The 14,571-nt window shown below is 40.4% G+C and overlaps 1 protein-coding gene across 2 annotated transcripts; it reads right to left on the bottom strand.

Annotated features, from left to right (window-relative positions):
• Window positions 1–3,181: 3,181 nt before the first annotated feature.
• Window positions 3,182–14,420, bottom strand: sept10 (septin 10). 2 transcript variants are annotated; one of them, XM_034236843.1, is made up of 10 exons: window positions 14,129–14,420; window positions 12,582–12,696; window positions 12,188–12,383; window positions 11,896–12,082; window positions 6,822–6,983; window positions 6,487–6,583; window positions 6,014–6,182; window positions 5,708–5,840; window positions 4,985–5,196; window positions 3,182–4,715 (listed from the first exon to the last, which is right to left on the bottom strand). In XM_034236843.1, the coding sequence occupies exons 1-9, from the start codon at window positions 14,156–14,158 to the stop codon at window positions 5,014–5,016; spliced, it is 1,272 nt and encodes a 423-aa protein (XP_034092734.1). In that variant the 5' UTR covers window positions 14,159–14,420; the 3' UTR covers window positions 3,182–4,715; window positions 4,985–5,013. The 2 variants fall into 2 exon arrangements, with proteins under 2 accessions (XP_034092734.1, XP_034092733.1); XM_034236842.1 differs by having other exon boundaries at window positions 5,018–5,196.
• Window positions 14,421–14,571: the final 151 nt, after the last annotated feature.

Here is a 14,571-nt window from a genome sequence, read left to right as displayed (position 1 = left end):
GCAGATTGTCTGTGTCTTCTCTTGCATCCACCTGCAGCTTTATAATGGAGATAACACCAGCAGTGATAGGAAGCTAAACCCGCGTGTGTACTCTGATGCAGAACGAACACATTACCTGTACAGCCCATTAGGATTTTAGTGTTGCCCTTTGGAGGATTAATCCTGAGAATCATATTATATCCTGCTCTAATTATAATTATCTGCACTCACAATGTGCTCATTATGAGCTTATGAAGCCTTCTGAGCTACGCTCCAGGTAGGGCGGTCTGATGAAGTGTTTTACTGTCATTATTATCACCAGCTAGTAGAGTATGTTTTAGAAATAAAGCTGACACTTTCACTCTTTTCATCATGCCTCCATCTTCTCCCCTCCTTCTCTCCCTCTGTCTCTCTTGTGTTCTCAAGCCAACACTGGCATGGACGAGGTGTGTAATTGGTAATTTCACAACGTCGCCACCACTCCCCTTAAATGACAACCTCATCTCTTCAGCAGCAGGGCCTGTCTCCAATGATCAGCTCCATTTGCATTTAGAGTGACTAGCAAAAGGTGACAAGGGTATGTGTGCGTGTGTGTGTGTGCGTGTCAGTGTGTGCACGTGTCAGTCAGTGTGTGTGAGTGCAGGGATATGACAGCCCTCTTGGTCTGCGGTAAAGCTAGTTTCAGGTTGGATAGGAGACAGACATCCACTCTGGTCTTCTTCCTCAGTTTCCCAGGCTGCCAGAGGATGGTTACATCAGAGCTCTCCATCTTAACCACAGGGTTTCATTTAGGAACCATCAATAAACCAGACACAAAACCAATGCTGTTTCCAATACCTCCATGCTAACCTTCACATACATAGCTTCCGTTTCATGTGATCCAGTGACTACAAATGTATAGCATAATTTTTACTACACTGGATAAAGGAGACACGCCTCTTTTTACATGTAATGACCAAATTAACAGTTTCTAAAATGTAAAATTTGACGTTTTTAAAAGCTTGAATTTGGCTTAGAGGTCACCTAAAGCAACATGTGTCCCCTCAGATTTTGACCACTTTATGATGTCATAAGGATTTGTTAGCTTGTGTAAGCCACTTTATCACCTGAATCTCCTCCTAGAGCACCATCTTGGTTTTTTTTAACCAAATATCTCTCCGAGGGGCTCCTTATTTTCATCTAAAGTAACAGACAGAGAATCAACACTTTTGAAACAGGGCTGAAACAGAGGGGTTTATGGGATGCTACAATGCATGATCTGTTTGGTATTTGGAACCTAACACTTCAGACATGTTTTGTATCTGAGACCTATAATATATTGATGAAAAACAGTATAATCGGGGACCTTTAATGACTCCAAATCAATGCCGGATTGTGTTTTTACACTTATACAATATCATACAACTTTTTTTATTAGATGAAGTTATTTTTTTAATTATTTACAAATATTGTTTTTAAATTCAGCTGTTGTTTTTTCATTGAAAGGTCTTGATTATTTTTGAATAGCTTACATGTAATGTGACTCAGTATTTCCATGCATTGCAGCATTAGATCACCACAGCATATTTTTCTTGAAAAGTCTCATTTATTTTCAATAGCTTTCATCATGTGACCCAAATCAATGCTTCTCAGGGCGTCCTCCTCTCACCCCGTCCCAGCGCGGGGCTGCGGGCCCCTGCAGAGAATCGATCAGCTTTACGCAGGAGCTGTCTGTCTACCTGTCTGTCTACCTGTCTGCATGCCAGCTGGGAGTCACATGAAGGGCAAAGAGCTGGAGGGTAAGACACTGCAGGAAACGAGACCTCTACCAGGAGATGCGGAGCTCCATGGTGTGGGTTCAAATACATCCGAATGTTTGGCAGGAAGATGTTCAGCTGTCTCCTGGATCTTCCTTTAGAGTGAGAGAGAAGCTTGAGATCATCCTCTGTCCTCTTACCCCTGATAAAGGGGAGGAATGGAAGCCTATTCCTGCCACTGAGAGGATATTTGTATCCTGTAAGTCATGATTACTATACTATCTCAATATCATATACATCATAGAAAATCATTCATAGTGCTGTGCTCTCAAAACTGGAACTACTGTAAAAATATTCTGATCAGACCGTCAATGTCCTGCATGGCTGCAGGTAGAGAGATATGATACATTTCAATTCATCAATACCCTGAAGGAAAAATAACACCCTTTCATTACCAGAAATGTGTAGTAGAAATTCTGAAGCGTTGCAGTGTGATGGAACCTCTGTTATCCAACGTCAGGAGTCCAAGACACTGTAACAAATAATTCTCTGTCTGCACTGAAGTTTGATGTTTTGTAAGTGGTGTTTTGTGAGAAAAGGTGAGAGGTACTCAGATCTTGCACTTGAGTAAAAGTACCAGAGTGTAGGAATACTCTGTAACAAGTAAATGTCCTGCATTCTAAAGGTTACTCTAGTAAAAGTATACAAATAATTAGCATCAAAATATACTTGGATAACCAAAAGTGAAAGTACTCATTATGCAGTTGGGTCCATTTCAGAATAGTATATATGTTTTGATTATAATTATGTATGCATTAAAGTGTTCTCAAAGCTGGTAAAGGAGCAGCTAGTTTTAATGACTTGGTATTCTGCAGGGTAGTTTGTGGATTTACTCCAGGTGTAACTAAAGTCTGATTTAAGTGTTAATAATATTTCACATTATTAATCAAAATCTGTAAAGTAACTGAAGGTATTAAATACATGTAGATGAGTAAAAGTACACGATTTACCTCTGAATTGTAGTGGAGTATAAGCACAAAGTAACATAAAATGCAAATTCTCCAGTAAAGTATAAGTAACTCAAAATTGTAATTAAGTACAGTACTTGAGTAAATGTACTTAGTTACTTCCCACCTCTGGAGAAAGTGAAATCTTTAAAAATGTGCATATTGCATCAATGCATTTGTAGTCTTACTACATTTGTTGAAAAGTAGCTAAATACAGAGCAGTTAACCCTTTATATTCTGGTATTGATAGTTTTACTAGTAAAGCATCACAACCTCCTCCACCGTGAGTGGTAGAAGGGAAAGCAAAACATGGAGAGTATTTCAAGTAATTTGCTGAATACCGTTTTATACCAAAAGTAAGATAGTTGTGATGAACCGTCCTCAAAAACAATATATACACACTTTGTCAAAACATTGTAACCGTCATTCTGTGTGATGAAAACAAACAAGCAGAGTGAATCATGACAAAAATACAAGGATTTATTTAAAAGAAGAAAGCTCCCAAATAACACTGTTTATTCCATAAATATAAGCGTAGTACAAATGTGTCTTAAACAAGATTTACTCTGTTAGGAATCGGTGTTTCCCTGGATGTACGAGTTAAGTGTAAGTAAGCTTCACACAGATAAGGCACTAACATCAAGCACTAGTGTAAATATATAAAGTGGCAATGTTTGTGAGTAAATGTTGGTTTATAAATCACACTTGTTGTGGTTTACTCTGTACTGAACAAATGCTTTGAAGTGTGAAACCCTGTCTCATTATAAAAAATAGTCACAAATGCATCTTCCCGTCAACAAACACTGACTCCGCGTAAAGCATTTCCTCATGAGTCTCTCTTTTCAGGCAGACTGCATTGCAAACTTCGACTGTTTGTGTCAGTAAGAAAATATGGGAGCAAAATAAAACAATGTATATAAATATATGCTGTAACATGTACCTAATACAAAACCAAGCCTCAGACTAGAAAACTGGGATTGGACCAACACTGTTGCTCCTGCAGGGTTCTGTGACGCTGGTGTGTTCATGGTTTGAGCATAAAGGAGATGTGAGAAAAACACTCGGATATAATACAGGAAAAGGATAAGGAGTTATAATGCCCCCCCGCGCCCCTGATGATGAATGCATTCAAACAGCTTTGAGAAAGATCACTTAAAGCCCTTTCAGACACGGATTCTGGTGCCGTGCTGGATTTAGCTACAAATCTGTTGAATATAGGTCTCAGTGGTGTAATTATTCACTGACGGCTCTTTTTAAACATGACAGGACTATTACTCACACTTCACTGCTGGAGAACAGCTGTGAGCTGCAGAAATAATTAAGTGATTGTTTATCTCTCTTTACTGATGACCTGATACACTCTCATGGCAAAGAGAGTGGCATTTATCTAGACGTATGGACTCAAATGTCCTAATGATATGTATGTCAGAAAGGGGCTTAATAATAAATAAGAAGCATGTGACAGATGTCTTTCTCATTAGCTGACTGCAATACAAAACAGATTAAATGTTTGTGAAGAGGTCCCTTTCAATATAATGTTGGTAATTCCTTTGATCAATGTACAGCATTAGGGGAGGAGGCTGTGTAAAGAGTCCCTCATTCAGGGCACAAGTACAACATCAAAGGTAAGGGAGGTATATGGAAAATAACAGTTGTATATGTGTACAAAAGGATAAATATAAAATATTACACAGAGGTATAAAACCCACAAAGAAGATTAAAAATACCATTTAAGAAAGTGTACACAGGATTCATGGGTACAGTCATTACACTTTGGCAGAAACCTGCACACACTGCTGGTGTGTGTATGTATGTATGTATGTATGTATGTGTGTGTGTGTGTGTGTGTGTGTGTGTGTGTGTGTGTGGGAGGGGGGTCCTGCATGGTTAGTGTTTGAGACTGGCCACAAAGGGCAGGAAAGATGGTGGCCAGCGTGTCACTGGTTATACTGGAGTGTACTTCAGATCCCGATGTGTTCACATGAAGCCAGAGCTGGAAGAGGAAAAAAAATTGCAGGGTGATGAGAATCTATTTTACAATATTTAATAAATCTGTAAGCCAGTTTAATGTCTTCAAAAAATGCCTGTTTTGCACTTTAAGCATTTGAACTACAAACAAATACGAGAGGTTCATTCAGGGGGATCAACCCAAAAGAAAAGACATCATTTCGACCTTAAATCCACTCAGTCAACAGCAGTAGACAACAGATGGGCTGCCTCACATTCATTCCACTAGCAGGTGACTGAAGAAAGTATATTTACCCTCACTGCCTACAGATAAGAGAGGCCTCTTACTTCTTGCGGTCCTTGTCCTTCTTGCCGTTGGCGGTGAGGCTCTGGGCCTGCAGCAGCTGGGCGGCCGCTCGTCTCTTCCCGAAGGAGCTCAGGTCGTCGTCCAGGTTCCTCCTCTTGTCCTCCAGAGTCGCTTTCTCGTCGGCATGGAGACGCTTCAGCTGCTCAAAGCGACTTTGCAGCTGAAACACAGAGAACAGGCCCAGTTACAGAGATGCCTCCATTGTTGATGGTACCAAATAGAACAAGCAAACTCATTAGATCTCCTTATTAAATTAGCAAATAGAAATGATGCAACAAGTTGTTTTCCTCATAATGAGGTCTCTCACACTTCAACAAATTAGATGTGAACTGTACAAAGATTTACTTTGGCTGGAATGCAATTCCTTTGCTTTTATCCAGTAGAAGAATTAATATCGTGAAACATTCATGGTATTTGTTTCCCCAATATTTTTTAAAGAAAAATAAGATATGCATTTAATTATTTAAAAAAGTAATGACTACACAAAAAATTAACGCTTCTAAGAAGGAAAATAAAGTAACTTCCGAGGTTTGAAAGACAGTACTTTAACCATACAGCATTGTTCTGTCCAACAAATAAGTGTAACTAAGCCAACTTGTCTTGTCTGACATTCCTGGACTGCTTTGAAATTAAGTCCCCATACTCCAAGGTTATAAAGAGTATCTGTGTACCTCTCTCTCAGCGTCCTTCAGCTCAGACTCCTTCTCCTTCACCCTCTGCACGAACATCTGCCTCATCTCGTCTTCTCTCTTCTGCAGCTCCACCAGGAACTCCTGCCGCTTGGCCTCGTAGGTCTGCTGCAAGCTGCTCACACACACACACACACACACACACACACACACACACACACACACACACCACACACACACACACACACACACACACACACACACACACACACACACACACAGCCACACAGTCAGTTGTCAGTGGTTCATTTGGTTGTACTGTGTCTCCGCAGGTGTTTGTGAACTCACCTGACGGGTTTGCACTCTGGGTTGGTATCTTGGAATCCCATTTCTTCAAGTTTGCAGCGTCTGTACAGCTCGTAATGTCGAGTGTGTGTCTGCTCCCTCAGGTCCTCCATGTTGACGCAGATGAGCATCTCCCTCAGCTTCACAAAGTCACAGTGACTCTCATTCTCCACTGACACACACCGACACGTATAAGTATTAGACATCCGGCTGATATTCAACAGTGTTTTGAGAATCCTTTGAAAAAGACCTAGATAAGACAATCCACTATATTGACTGTAATGTTAGTTCTTTACGTGCTTATTGTATTGAGCCTGAAATACTTATTTCTACATGGGATAAGGGTGTTTGTGGAAGGGAAACAAATGCAGGTCTACAAACAGATTTCAATTCAACCATTGCTAAAATGAACGGCAAGAGCTTCATCAAAACAAAGACAGGTGTCAGACAAAGAAACAAACAATGATCCATCTCACCTTGAACCACTCCCCAGGGATACTGACGAGCCTTCACCATCTTGTTGCCCACGCTGACCTCCTCGGTGCTGCCCACTACCGCAAAAGGCAAAAGACCCTGAAAAAAAGTTGATTTTATTATACGTTTAAACAAACTGCAAGCAGGCGAATAGCAAGGCTCGATCGATAATACTTCTGCAAAAACTGAACCGACAATAGGTACAACAGTTTAAAGTAAAAGGCCAATTGTAATTAGGAGCACATTTATATACTTGGTTATTATCTCGCAATAACCCGTATAAGGAAAGGACCCCAGCTAATGAGGTGTAATATGTGCTAACATGTGCTTTTCTTACATTCATTGTAGTGTTGACCTTAGCGACGGTCTCGTCGTCGAGGGGGAACTGGTATATTTGGACCCCGTTGCTGACCAGCTCGCTCATGATTTTGATCTTGAACTTGTGCAGCTCGCTCTTACTGATGGTGTCGGCTTTAGCGATCACTGGGATGATGTTCACCTGCAGCAGAGGGGGAACATATTCATGTACATGGTAGCAGTCCGCAGAATTCAGAGAACAAAACACACCTTTAATAGAACATATTTTTGTAATAATGACTTCTTGAAAACCACTGATAACATTGTGCCAGGACATACGATGACATTTTTTATGAAGTTGTTGTGATAAAGAAAGAATGAAACTAGGTGGATACAAAGGCATCCATTAATCTGGTTCTCGCAAGGTACATACAATAATAAATTCAACAAAAACTATTCCAACTGTTTTGCTTTTAATGACTTTATCGAGATGTTTAAAGCTTTTGGATATGCGTTATATAAACCGAGGTCACTGATGTTATTTCTGGCCCCGCAGCCCACTCTGTGTCCAAGTCGTCCCACATTCCTCTCCTGCCTGTCCGTCGTCTCGTCGTACCAAAGAGAGGCTGGGTTATCATGAGACAAGCTTCTGCGCCAGACCCCCCCCCCCCCAAACCCACAGAAAGCAAAACAATGCTAGGAGATATTTTCCTTTAGCCGTCTGAGTGAGTGACTGTCTCTCTGTCAGTGCTGCACATTCAATAAATGGCTCTTTCTGTGTGTATCTGTACAGTGACACAAAGGGATAACTGGAGTGTGTGTGTGTGTGTGTGTGTGTGTGTGTGTGTGTGTGTGTGTGTGTGTGTGTGTGTGTGTGTGTGTGGTGATTACAGCATTCCACTGCTTTTTCTCCTTCATTCACATGCAAATCCAGGGTTACTGACACTCCAGAGCAGTGAAAACACACACGCGCACAAAAAACACAAAGTCACGACACACAGGGAGCATGGGAAAGTTTCGGACCACTTCAAGAGGGAAGGGACTTCAGGGTTTAGTCTGTTGGATAGTGAAGCTCTACCAAAAAAACATTTGGAGGAAAGTCTAGAAACAACCACAGCACGGTCCCTGATACAGGTCTTTACTTTTATATTGACATCTCTCCTACACAATGTGCAATTAAGGGGGGGGGGGGGGGGGGGTCTATGGCAGCAGAGTAAATTGACAAGTCAATTTTAAAGGTCCCATGTCATGCTTTTCCGATTATTACCCGTCCCCTTGTGTGTTGTGAAGGTTTTTATGCATGTAAACGGTCTGCAGAGTCAAAACCCCTCAAAGTACACCCTGTAGGGAATAAAACGCTCCCCAAAACGCCTCGTTGGAGATTTCTCATGTTCTTCCTGGACACTCCCAGAGCTATGACCAGGCTGATTGGTCCAAATTGACCAATCCACGGACTTCCTCACACACTCACTCAGTGCAGGCAGCTCTGCTGATTTCTCCTCCCTGGCTGCAGGCTGATAACAGACAGTTGGGATTCTCTCTGCAGACCCATTCTCACAGCGTTTATCAACCTCTTTCTTACTCAATATCAAGCCACACTTATTGTTTTTACTTCGGCTGTGACTTTGTGTGTGCTCAGGGTGAGTTTGGCTGTGTATCGCTAAACAAGGAAACCACACCTCCACGGAGCTTAGCGCGATTCACAACGTCCCGACCAATCAGAGCACACTGTGCTCACAGGGAGGGTGGGGCTGGAGCTATTGGAGCTACAACCAGCCGTTAAAGGCAGAGAGTGAAATTCAGTGAATACACGCAGTTAGAGATGCTGTTTGAGAAACCAATGTGAGTTTGGAACATTGCACAATATAGATCTATTCTAGTAGACCTCAACAATGGAATTATGATCAGTGGAAATGGCCATGACATGTCTCCTTTAAAATGTCGATGTCCACTGGAGTCAGTCCATTAAATGCAGGCACATTTCAGATCAATGTACCCTCCTCTCTCCAGTTAAACCTGCATTTATCTCTTGAAAGAAATCCATCACCCCTACTAGTTTGTTGGGCTGGATCTAGTTTTTTCACATCGTCAGCGATGATGGAGTACTGAGAAAAAACTCAGAGGGGTCACTTAGTTATAGTTTTTGGCAGACATTTACTTTGGTCTTCTGTCTCAGTTTTACAGACAGGCAACTAATGTAAATACATCTTCTAAACGTTTAGAGACTATTTTGTTTAAGGCGAGACACGGCAGGCAAAAACATCGTTTTTCGAGTACTGGTCAATTTTGAGATTTTGTGCTATTTTGATTCCATAACATGTTTTCTTTCAGGCTTTTGGAAGGAAAACGTACAAAATACACATTTAAGTGTTTATTTGACTATAGTTTGTCTATTTGCGTCTGTAGATTTCTCCTAAATTTACCAAAAGTTAGCATTCCAACGTAACATAAAGTACCACGACCGCTGTGTGCACCATGTCAACAGAGGTATCGCTGGAAAGCTGTGTCTCTCCTGCACAATCTCATCAGATCCAAATATGGTAATTTCCTTTGTATCAGCAACCAATCGTGAAAGCACAAAGGGGTCTTAAACCAAGAAACGAAATCTCATTGGCTGGTGTCAATTTCTGACAACGTGATTCGTTCAGATGCGTCACGTGGTGTGCTAAAACCCTTCCTGGTTAGCTTTCAGCTAGAAAATGAAATCTCAAAATGCCAAAAGAACGGCGAAAAAATCGTTCACAGAGAAGACGCCAACAATTGTCACTTGCACGAAGCAAGGTTATAAAAAAAAAAATGACCCTGAACATGAAATACCTTCACGGAGTGCGTCGATGCGCAAGCTGTCATCCAAAGAACAGGAGGGTTTAGCTAGCGCCTCACTGCAATCTTTAAAGGTCGTTTTCTCAAAATGAGTTTTTTCTCCTACTCTGAGTTCGAAATGTCAACTTCAGTAGCACGTACATACACCAAACCTTCCAGTTATATTCCTATCAATATTATGAAGGCTTTTACAGAAGGGTTTGTTCATATATAATTCATAGCCTGAATTATACAACATTGTATACCTAAAAACATGGCGAAAATTGATATTTTAGGGCTGTTGACAGTATTTTCTGATTTATGGAATGATAAAAAGAGATATCCAATATCCCTTCTGTAAAAGCCTTAGATACTAATATGACTACAAAATGAAACAAGAATTTTGAATCTGGCTATATCCAAAGTTCAGATTTCGATTCCTGAAATGTGTTAAAATATGTGCATATTTCATGAGATAATGGATAATTTGCATATTTAAACATGCTATTTCAGAAACTTGTAATACAAAAAACAATTGCCTTATTGTAAGTAATTAACTGGAGAAATTTCTAGCTGATACCTTTAAGTTAAAAAAAAGTACCCTATTCACCTGGGGTGTCTCGCCTTAATGATTGAATGATCAATTCAGCAGGGTTACACAACGAATTGGAGTTGTAGCTTGGTCCTAAGAGCTACACACGAACAAGATCACAGAACAGCAGAAAAACAGTGGTAGCTGCAGTGCATTCCTGAATACTTGTTTAGAATTTAATGTAAACAAACACAATGGTGATTTATTTGGGCAGATAATATGGGAATCTTAAACATAAAATAAAAAGGGTTCAGGAGGGGTTGTTCATTAGCTTTAAGCTCCAAGTATCTCCAGTGTAAACCCAGAGACCGCCTCTCTTCTCACCCACATCTTCCTCAAACTGCGTCGACCTCCTCTGACCTGAGCCAGGCTTAACTAGTCGGTTAAGCATAGGGCTGTAACACTGGCCTAGTTATAATGTGGTAAAAGTAGTTACAATGTAACGTTAAAACAATTCCCTATTATAAAACTTCCGACTTTTGATAACTCTATAGGGTCAACACCAAACTTTCGAACAACCGAAGTATCGACAGCGTGTTTATTTACGTTTTATATTGACATCTCTCCTAAACAATGTGCAATTAAGGGGGGGGGTCGATGGCAGCAGAGCGAATTGACAAGTCCATTTTAAAATGTCGATGTCCACTGGAGTCAGTCCATTAAATGCAGGCACATTTCAGATCAATGTACCCTCCTCTTAAACCTGCATTTATCTCTTGAAAAAAATCCATCACCCCTACTAGTTTGTTGGGCGGGATCTAGTTTTTTCACATCGTCGGAGATGATGGAGTACTGAGAAAAAACTCAGAGGAGTCACTTAGTTATAGTTTGGATTTTTGGCAGACATTTACTTTGGTCTTCTGTCTCAGTTTCAAAGACAGGCAGAAGAAGCCCTCGCTCTTAAACAACAACAAGTTACCTTTTGAGTGACCCAAAACTAATCTAATTAAAATATCCCTGTGCCAACTTCCTCATAATTATGAAAATGATGCTGAATAATAAATGTATCCTATATGGCACATATTTGTATTATTGATGTGTGACTTTATTTTAGTTTGTCTGTTTATTTAATAGCTTCCATGTTATGTGACCATGTGACTTAAAATCCATTGCCTATATAATTGCTTGACTAAATAAATAAGACACACCTCTTTTTATTTGATTTTAGTACTTCATACTTATGTTAATATTTTTAATGGGAAAATCAGCAATTTTTCCTTAAAAGTTGTAATGGTTTTTAATAGCTATTATGTCATATGACCCAATGACTCCAGATCAATGCAGCATTACATTACTACACATAACAAGTTGGACACACCTTTCTTTATTGGAATTTGTCCACCCCCAATGTTGAATGAATATTTTCATGGTAGTATTAGCAGAAACTATTGAAAAGCTATTTAAATGTTTATGTAAAATGTATTAATTACATATCAGTTATTAAAAAAAAGGTGTGCCACATAGCATAATTGTATAATAATATGAGCAATTTAGCACAGAGTTTTGATGCCGTCTCTGAGCTCAGCTGCTGATTCTACCCGGAAGAGGCTGACCCCGGTCAAGTGTTTGAGGCACTAAACAAAAATACAACATCTAAGAAAAATGTCTGTATGTATGGCAATGTGCAAAATCGTGCCAGCTGGATTTCTCAATGCCTTGGTATACTGTAATTATGGCCATGTCTGACCCTTCCAAACACACACAGTGATCCTTCTCCTACCTTGCTGTCGAGCTTCTTCATGGTGACCAGGTCCAGAGATTTGAGTGAATGACCCGAGGGGGAGATAAAGTAGAGGCAAGCGTGGACACGCGAGTCGTGGTAGTTGTGGAGAGAGCGTTTGATTTTAAGCTCCTCCTGAAGATAACTCTCAAACTGCTTGTCGATGTAGTCCACCACCGGCTGATAGCTACAGGGAGACATTAAAGGTAGATCAGAAATGTGGGTTAACTGAAAACTATTGAACCCTTTGAGCGTCTGTCAGTATTCCTCTCGCACACACTCCTCCTCCCACCTCTCCTGTTTATTCATCTGGTCCCCGAAGCCCACAGTGTTGACCACAGTGAGGCGTAGCCGGACATTACTCTCCTGCAGGTCGTAGGTTTGGGCCCGCAGCTTCACTTGAGGCTCAAAGTGGGACGACTCAAAGTTCTCAAAGTTCGTGTTGAATAGAGTATCCATCAGGGTAGACTTCCCGATGCCGGTTTCACCTAGAGCAAGAAAAGATAAGACGCCATTTTTTGTTATTCATCTTTGTGGTTGAGATCTAATTTACTAGTGTGTGATAGCACTTTGACTTCAAATAAACTGCTTTCAATTAAATGTTCCTAAAAATCTTATTGTCTGCCAGTTTTTACAATGAAGGTGTGTGTATTGTTTTTAGTAATTGTGTGTGCATGACAACGTACCGATGCAGAGAATATTGAAGCAGAAGCCCTGGCAGATAGACTTGTTGACAAGCTGGTCTGGGAGGCTGTCAAAGCCCACATGGCCAGCCAGGCCCAGGGGCCGGACTGCTTTCTCCTGAAGAAGAAATTACACAAATAGGCAGATTAATGTCAAGATACTGCAGCCATTTTCCCCCTCAAAAAAGGAACAAAATAATGACCCAGGGAAGTGCAACTTTAGGCACTGATCATTTGCAAGACGTAGTTCATCAGCTTCATAATTTAGAATGTTGGTTGGAGGGAAGCACAATAATGCAGATTCTAGCAATATGTCTTCACCTATCCATACCACATTATAGGTAATATACATTTGGAAATGCCCTAATGAAAGATCATTCAAATGAAATCACCAAATAATCCATTTGTAGGTTGATTGTTCAATATCTTACCATTTTAGCACGCAATACATATGAATTGTTCTAGGCAACTAATGTAAATACATCTTCTAAACGTTTAGAGACTATTTTGTTTAATGATTGAATGATCAATTCAGCAGGGTTACACAACGAATTGGAGTTGTAGCTTGGTCCTAAGAGCTACACACGAACAAGATCACAGAACAGCAGAAAAACAGTGGTAGCTGCAGTGCATTCCTGAATACTTTGTTTAGAATGTAATGTAAACAAACACAATGGTGATTTATTTGGGCAGATAATATGGGAATCTTAAACATAAAATAAAAAGGGTTCAGGAGGGGTTGTTCATTAGCTTTAAGCTCCAAGTATCTCCAGTGTAAACCCAGAGACCGCCTCTCTTCTCACCCACATCTTCCTCAAACTGCGTCGACCTCCTCTGACCTGAGCCAGGCTTAACTAGTCGGTTAAGCATAGGGCTGTAACACTGGCCTAGTTATAATGTGGTAAAAGTAGTTACAATGTAACGTTAAAACAGTTCCCTATTATAAAACTTCCGACTTTTGATAACTATATATGCTGTCGATACTTCGGTTGTTCGAAAGTGGTGTTGACCACACCACACTTTCGAACAACCGAAGTATCGACAGCATGTTTATTTACGTAATTCCAGTCAAACAAATACGAGATTAAGTGGCTATTATCGAGCAACATAGCATAAGTCTTACTACATACACTTAACTCTTCCATTAAAACATGACTAAACGCTTTAGCGCCCCAATGGTGCGATATTAACAGTAGCCTACCACAGGAATGTTTAACCGAGCTGCTAACAACTATGTTCATCAACTTTTCCCTGTGGGGAAGCTAGAGTAGTGTTAGCAACATAGCGTCATCAGCGGTGCAATTTGTTGAAGGAAGCAACACGGAACCCCTTAGAAAAGTTACATAATTAAATTTAAAAAAACCAAGCCTGATGTTCTGGTTGTTGGTGGACGTGAATTACAAATGTGCGGTTCTTTATTGTGAATCGGCCACTTGGAACAGCCGTGTAGGTATCGGGCTAGCGGGAGCTAACTTAATGATAGCCCCGGACACTCCCTACGAAACTGTCAAGAGCACCGACAACCAACCAAAAGGAAGAAAAATACTAACCGGCATCCGAGCAACATCCGATGAAGCCATTACAACTCTACCCAGTAGTTGGTAACCCTGATAAATTATGAAATAATACAACAAAGCTAACTAAAGACAGACTTATTTGTTGGTACACTTATCAGGACCGCCTCACTGCGTCTACCGTCGTCGACAACTGAGCAGACTCCACTACTGAAAACACGATAGGAATGAGGTTAAAACTATAGTCTGTTCATTTGTTTAAAAGCTAAATGTCTATAAATGATGGCAACATGTAAAAAATAAATAAACACTCTGCCCATATAAATATATAAATCCACGTAAACGGTAAGAAAAAAATGCCAAACAATGTTAATTGAAAGCAGTTTACACCCACCCACCCCTTTTTTCTATAATGGTACAGCGCAACTGGATTTCCCCAGCATCTTCGATGGCATGTGGGGACCATCAGATAAATCGTA

Source organism: Gymnodraco acuticeps, unplaced genomic scaffold (assembly GCF_902827175.1).
Source record: "Gymnodraco acuticeps unplaced genomic scaffold, fGymAcu1.1, whole genome shotgun sequence".
Classification (NCBI taxonomy): domain Eukaryota; kingdom Metazoa; phylum Chordata; class Actinopteri; order Perciformes; family Bathydraconidae; genus Gymnodraco; species Gymnodraco acuticeps.
The sequence above is the reverse complement of the archived record's forward strand: the minus strand, read 5'-3'. Positions and strand labels throughout refer to the sequence as shown.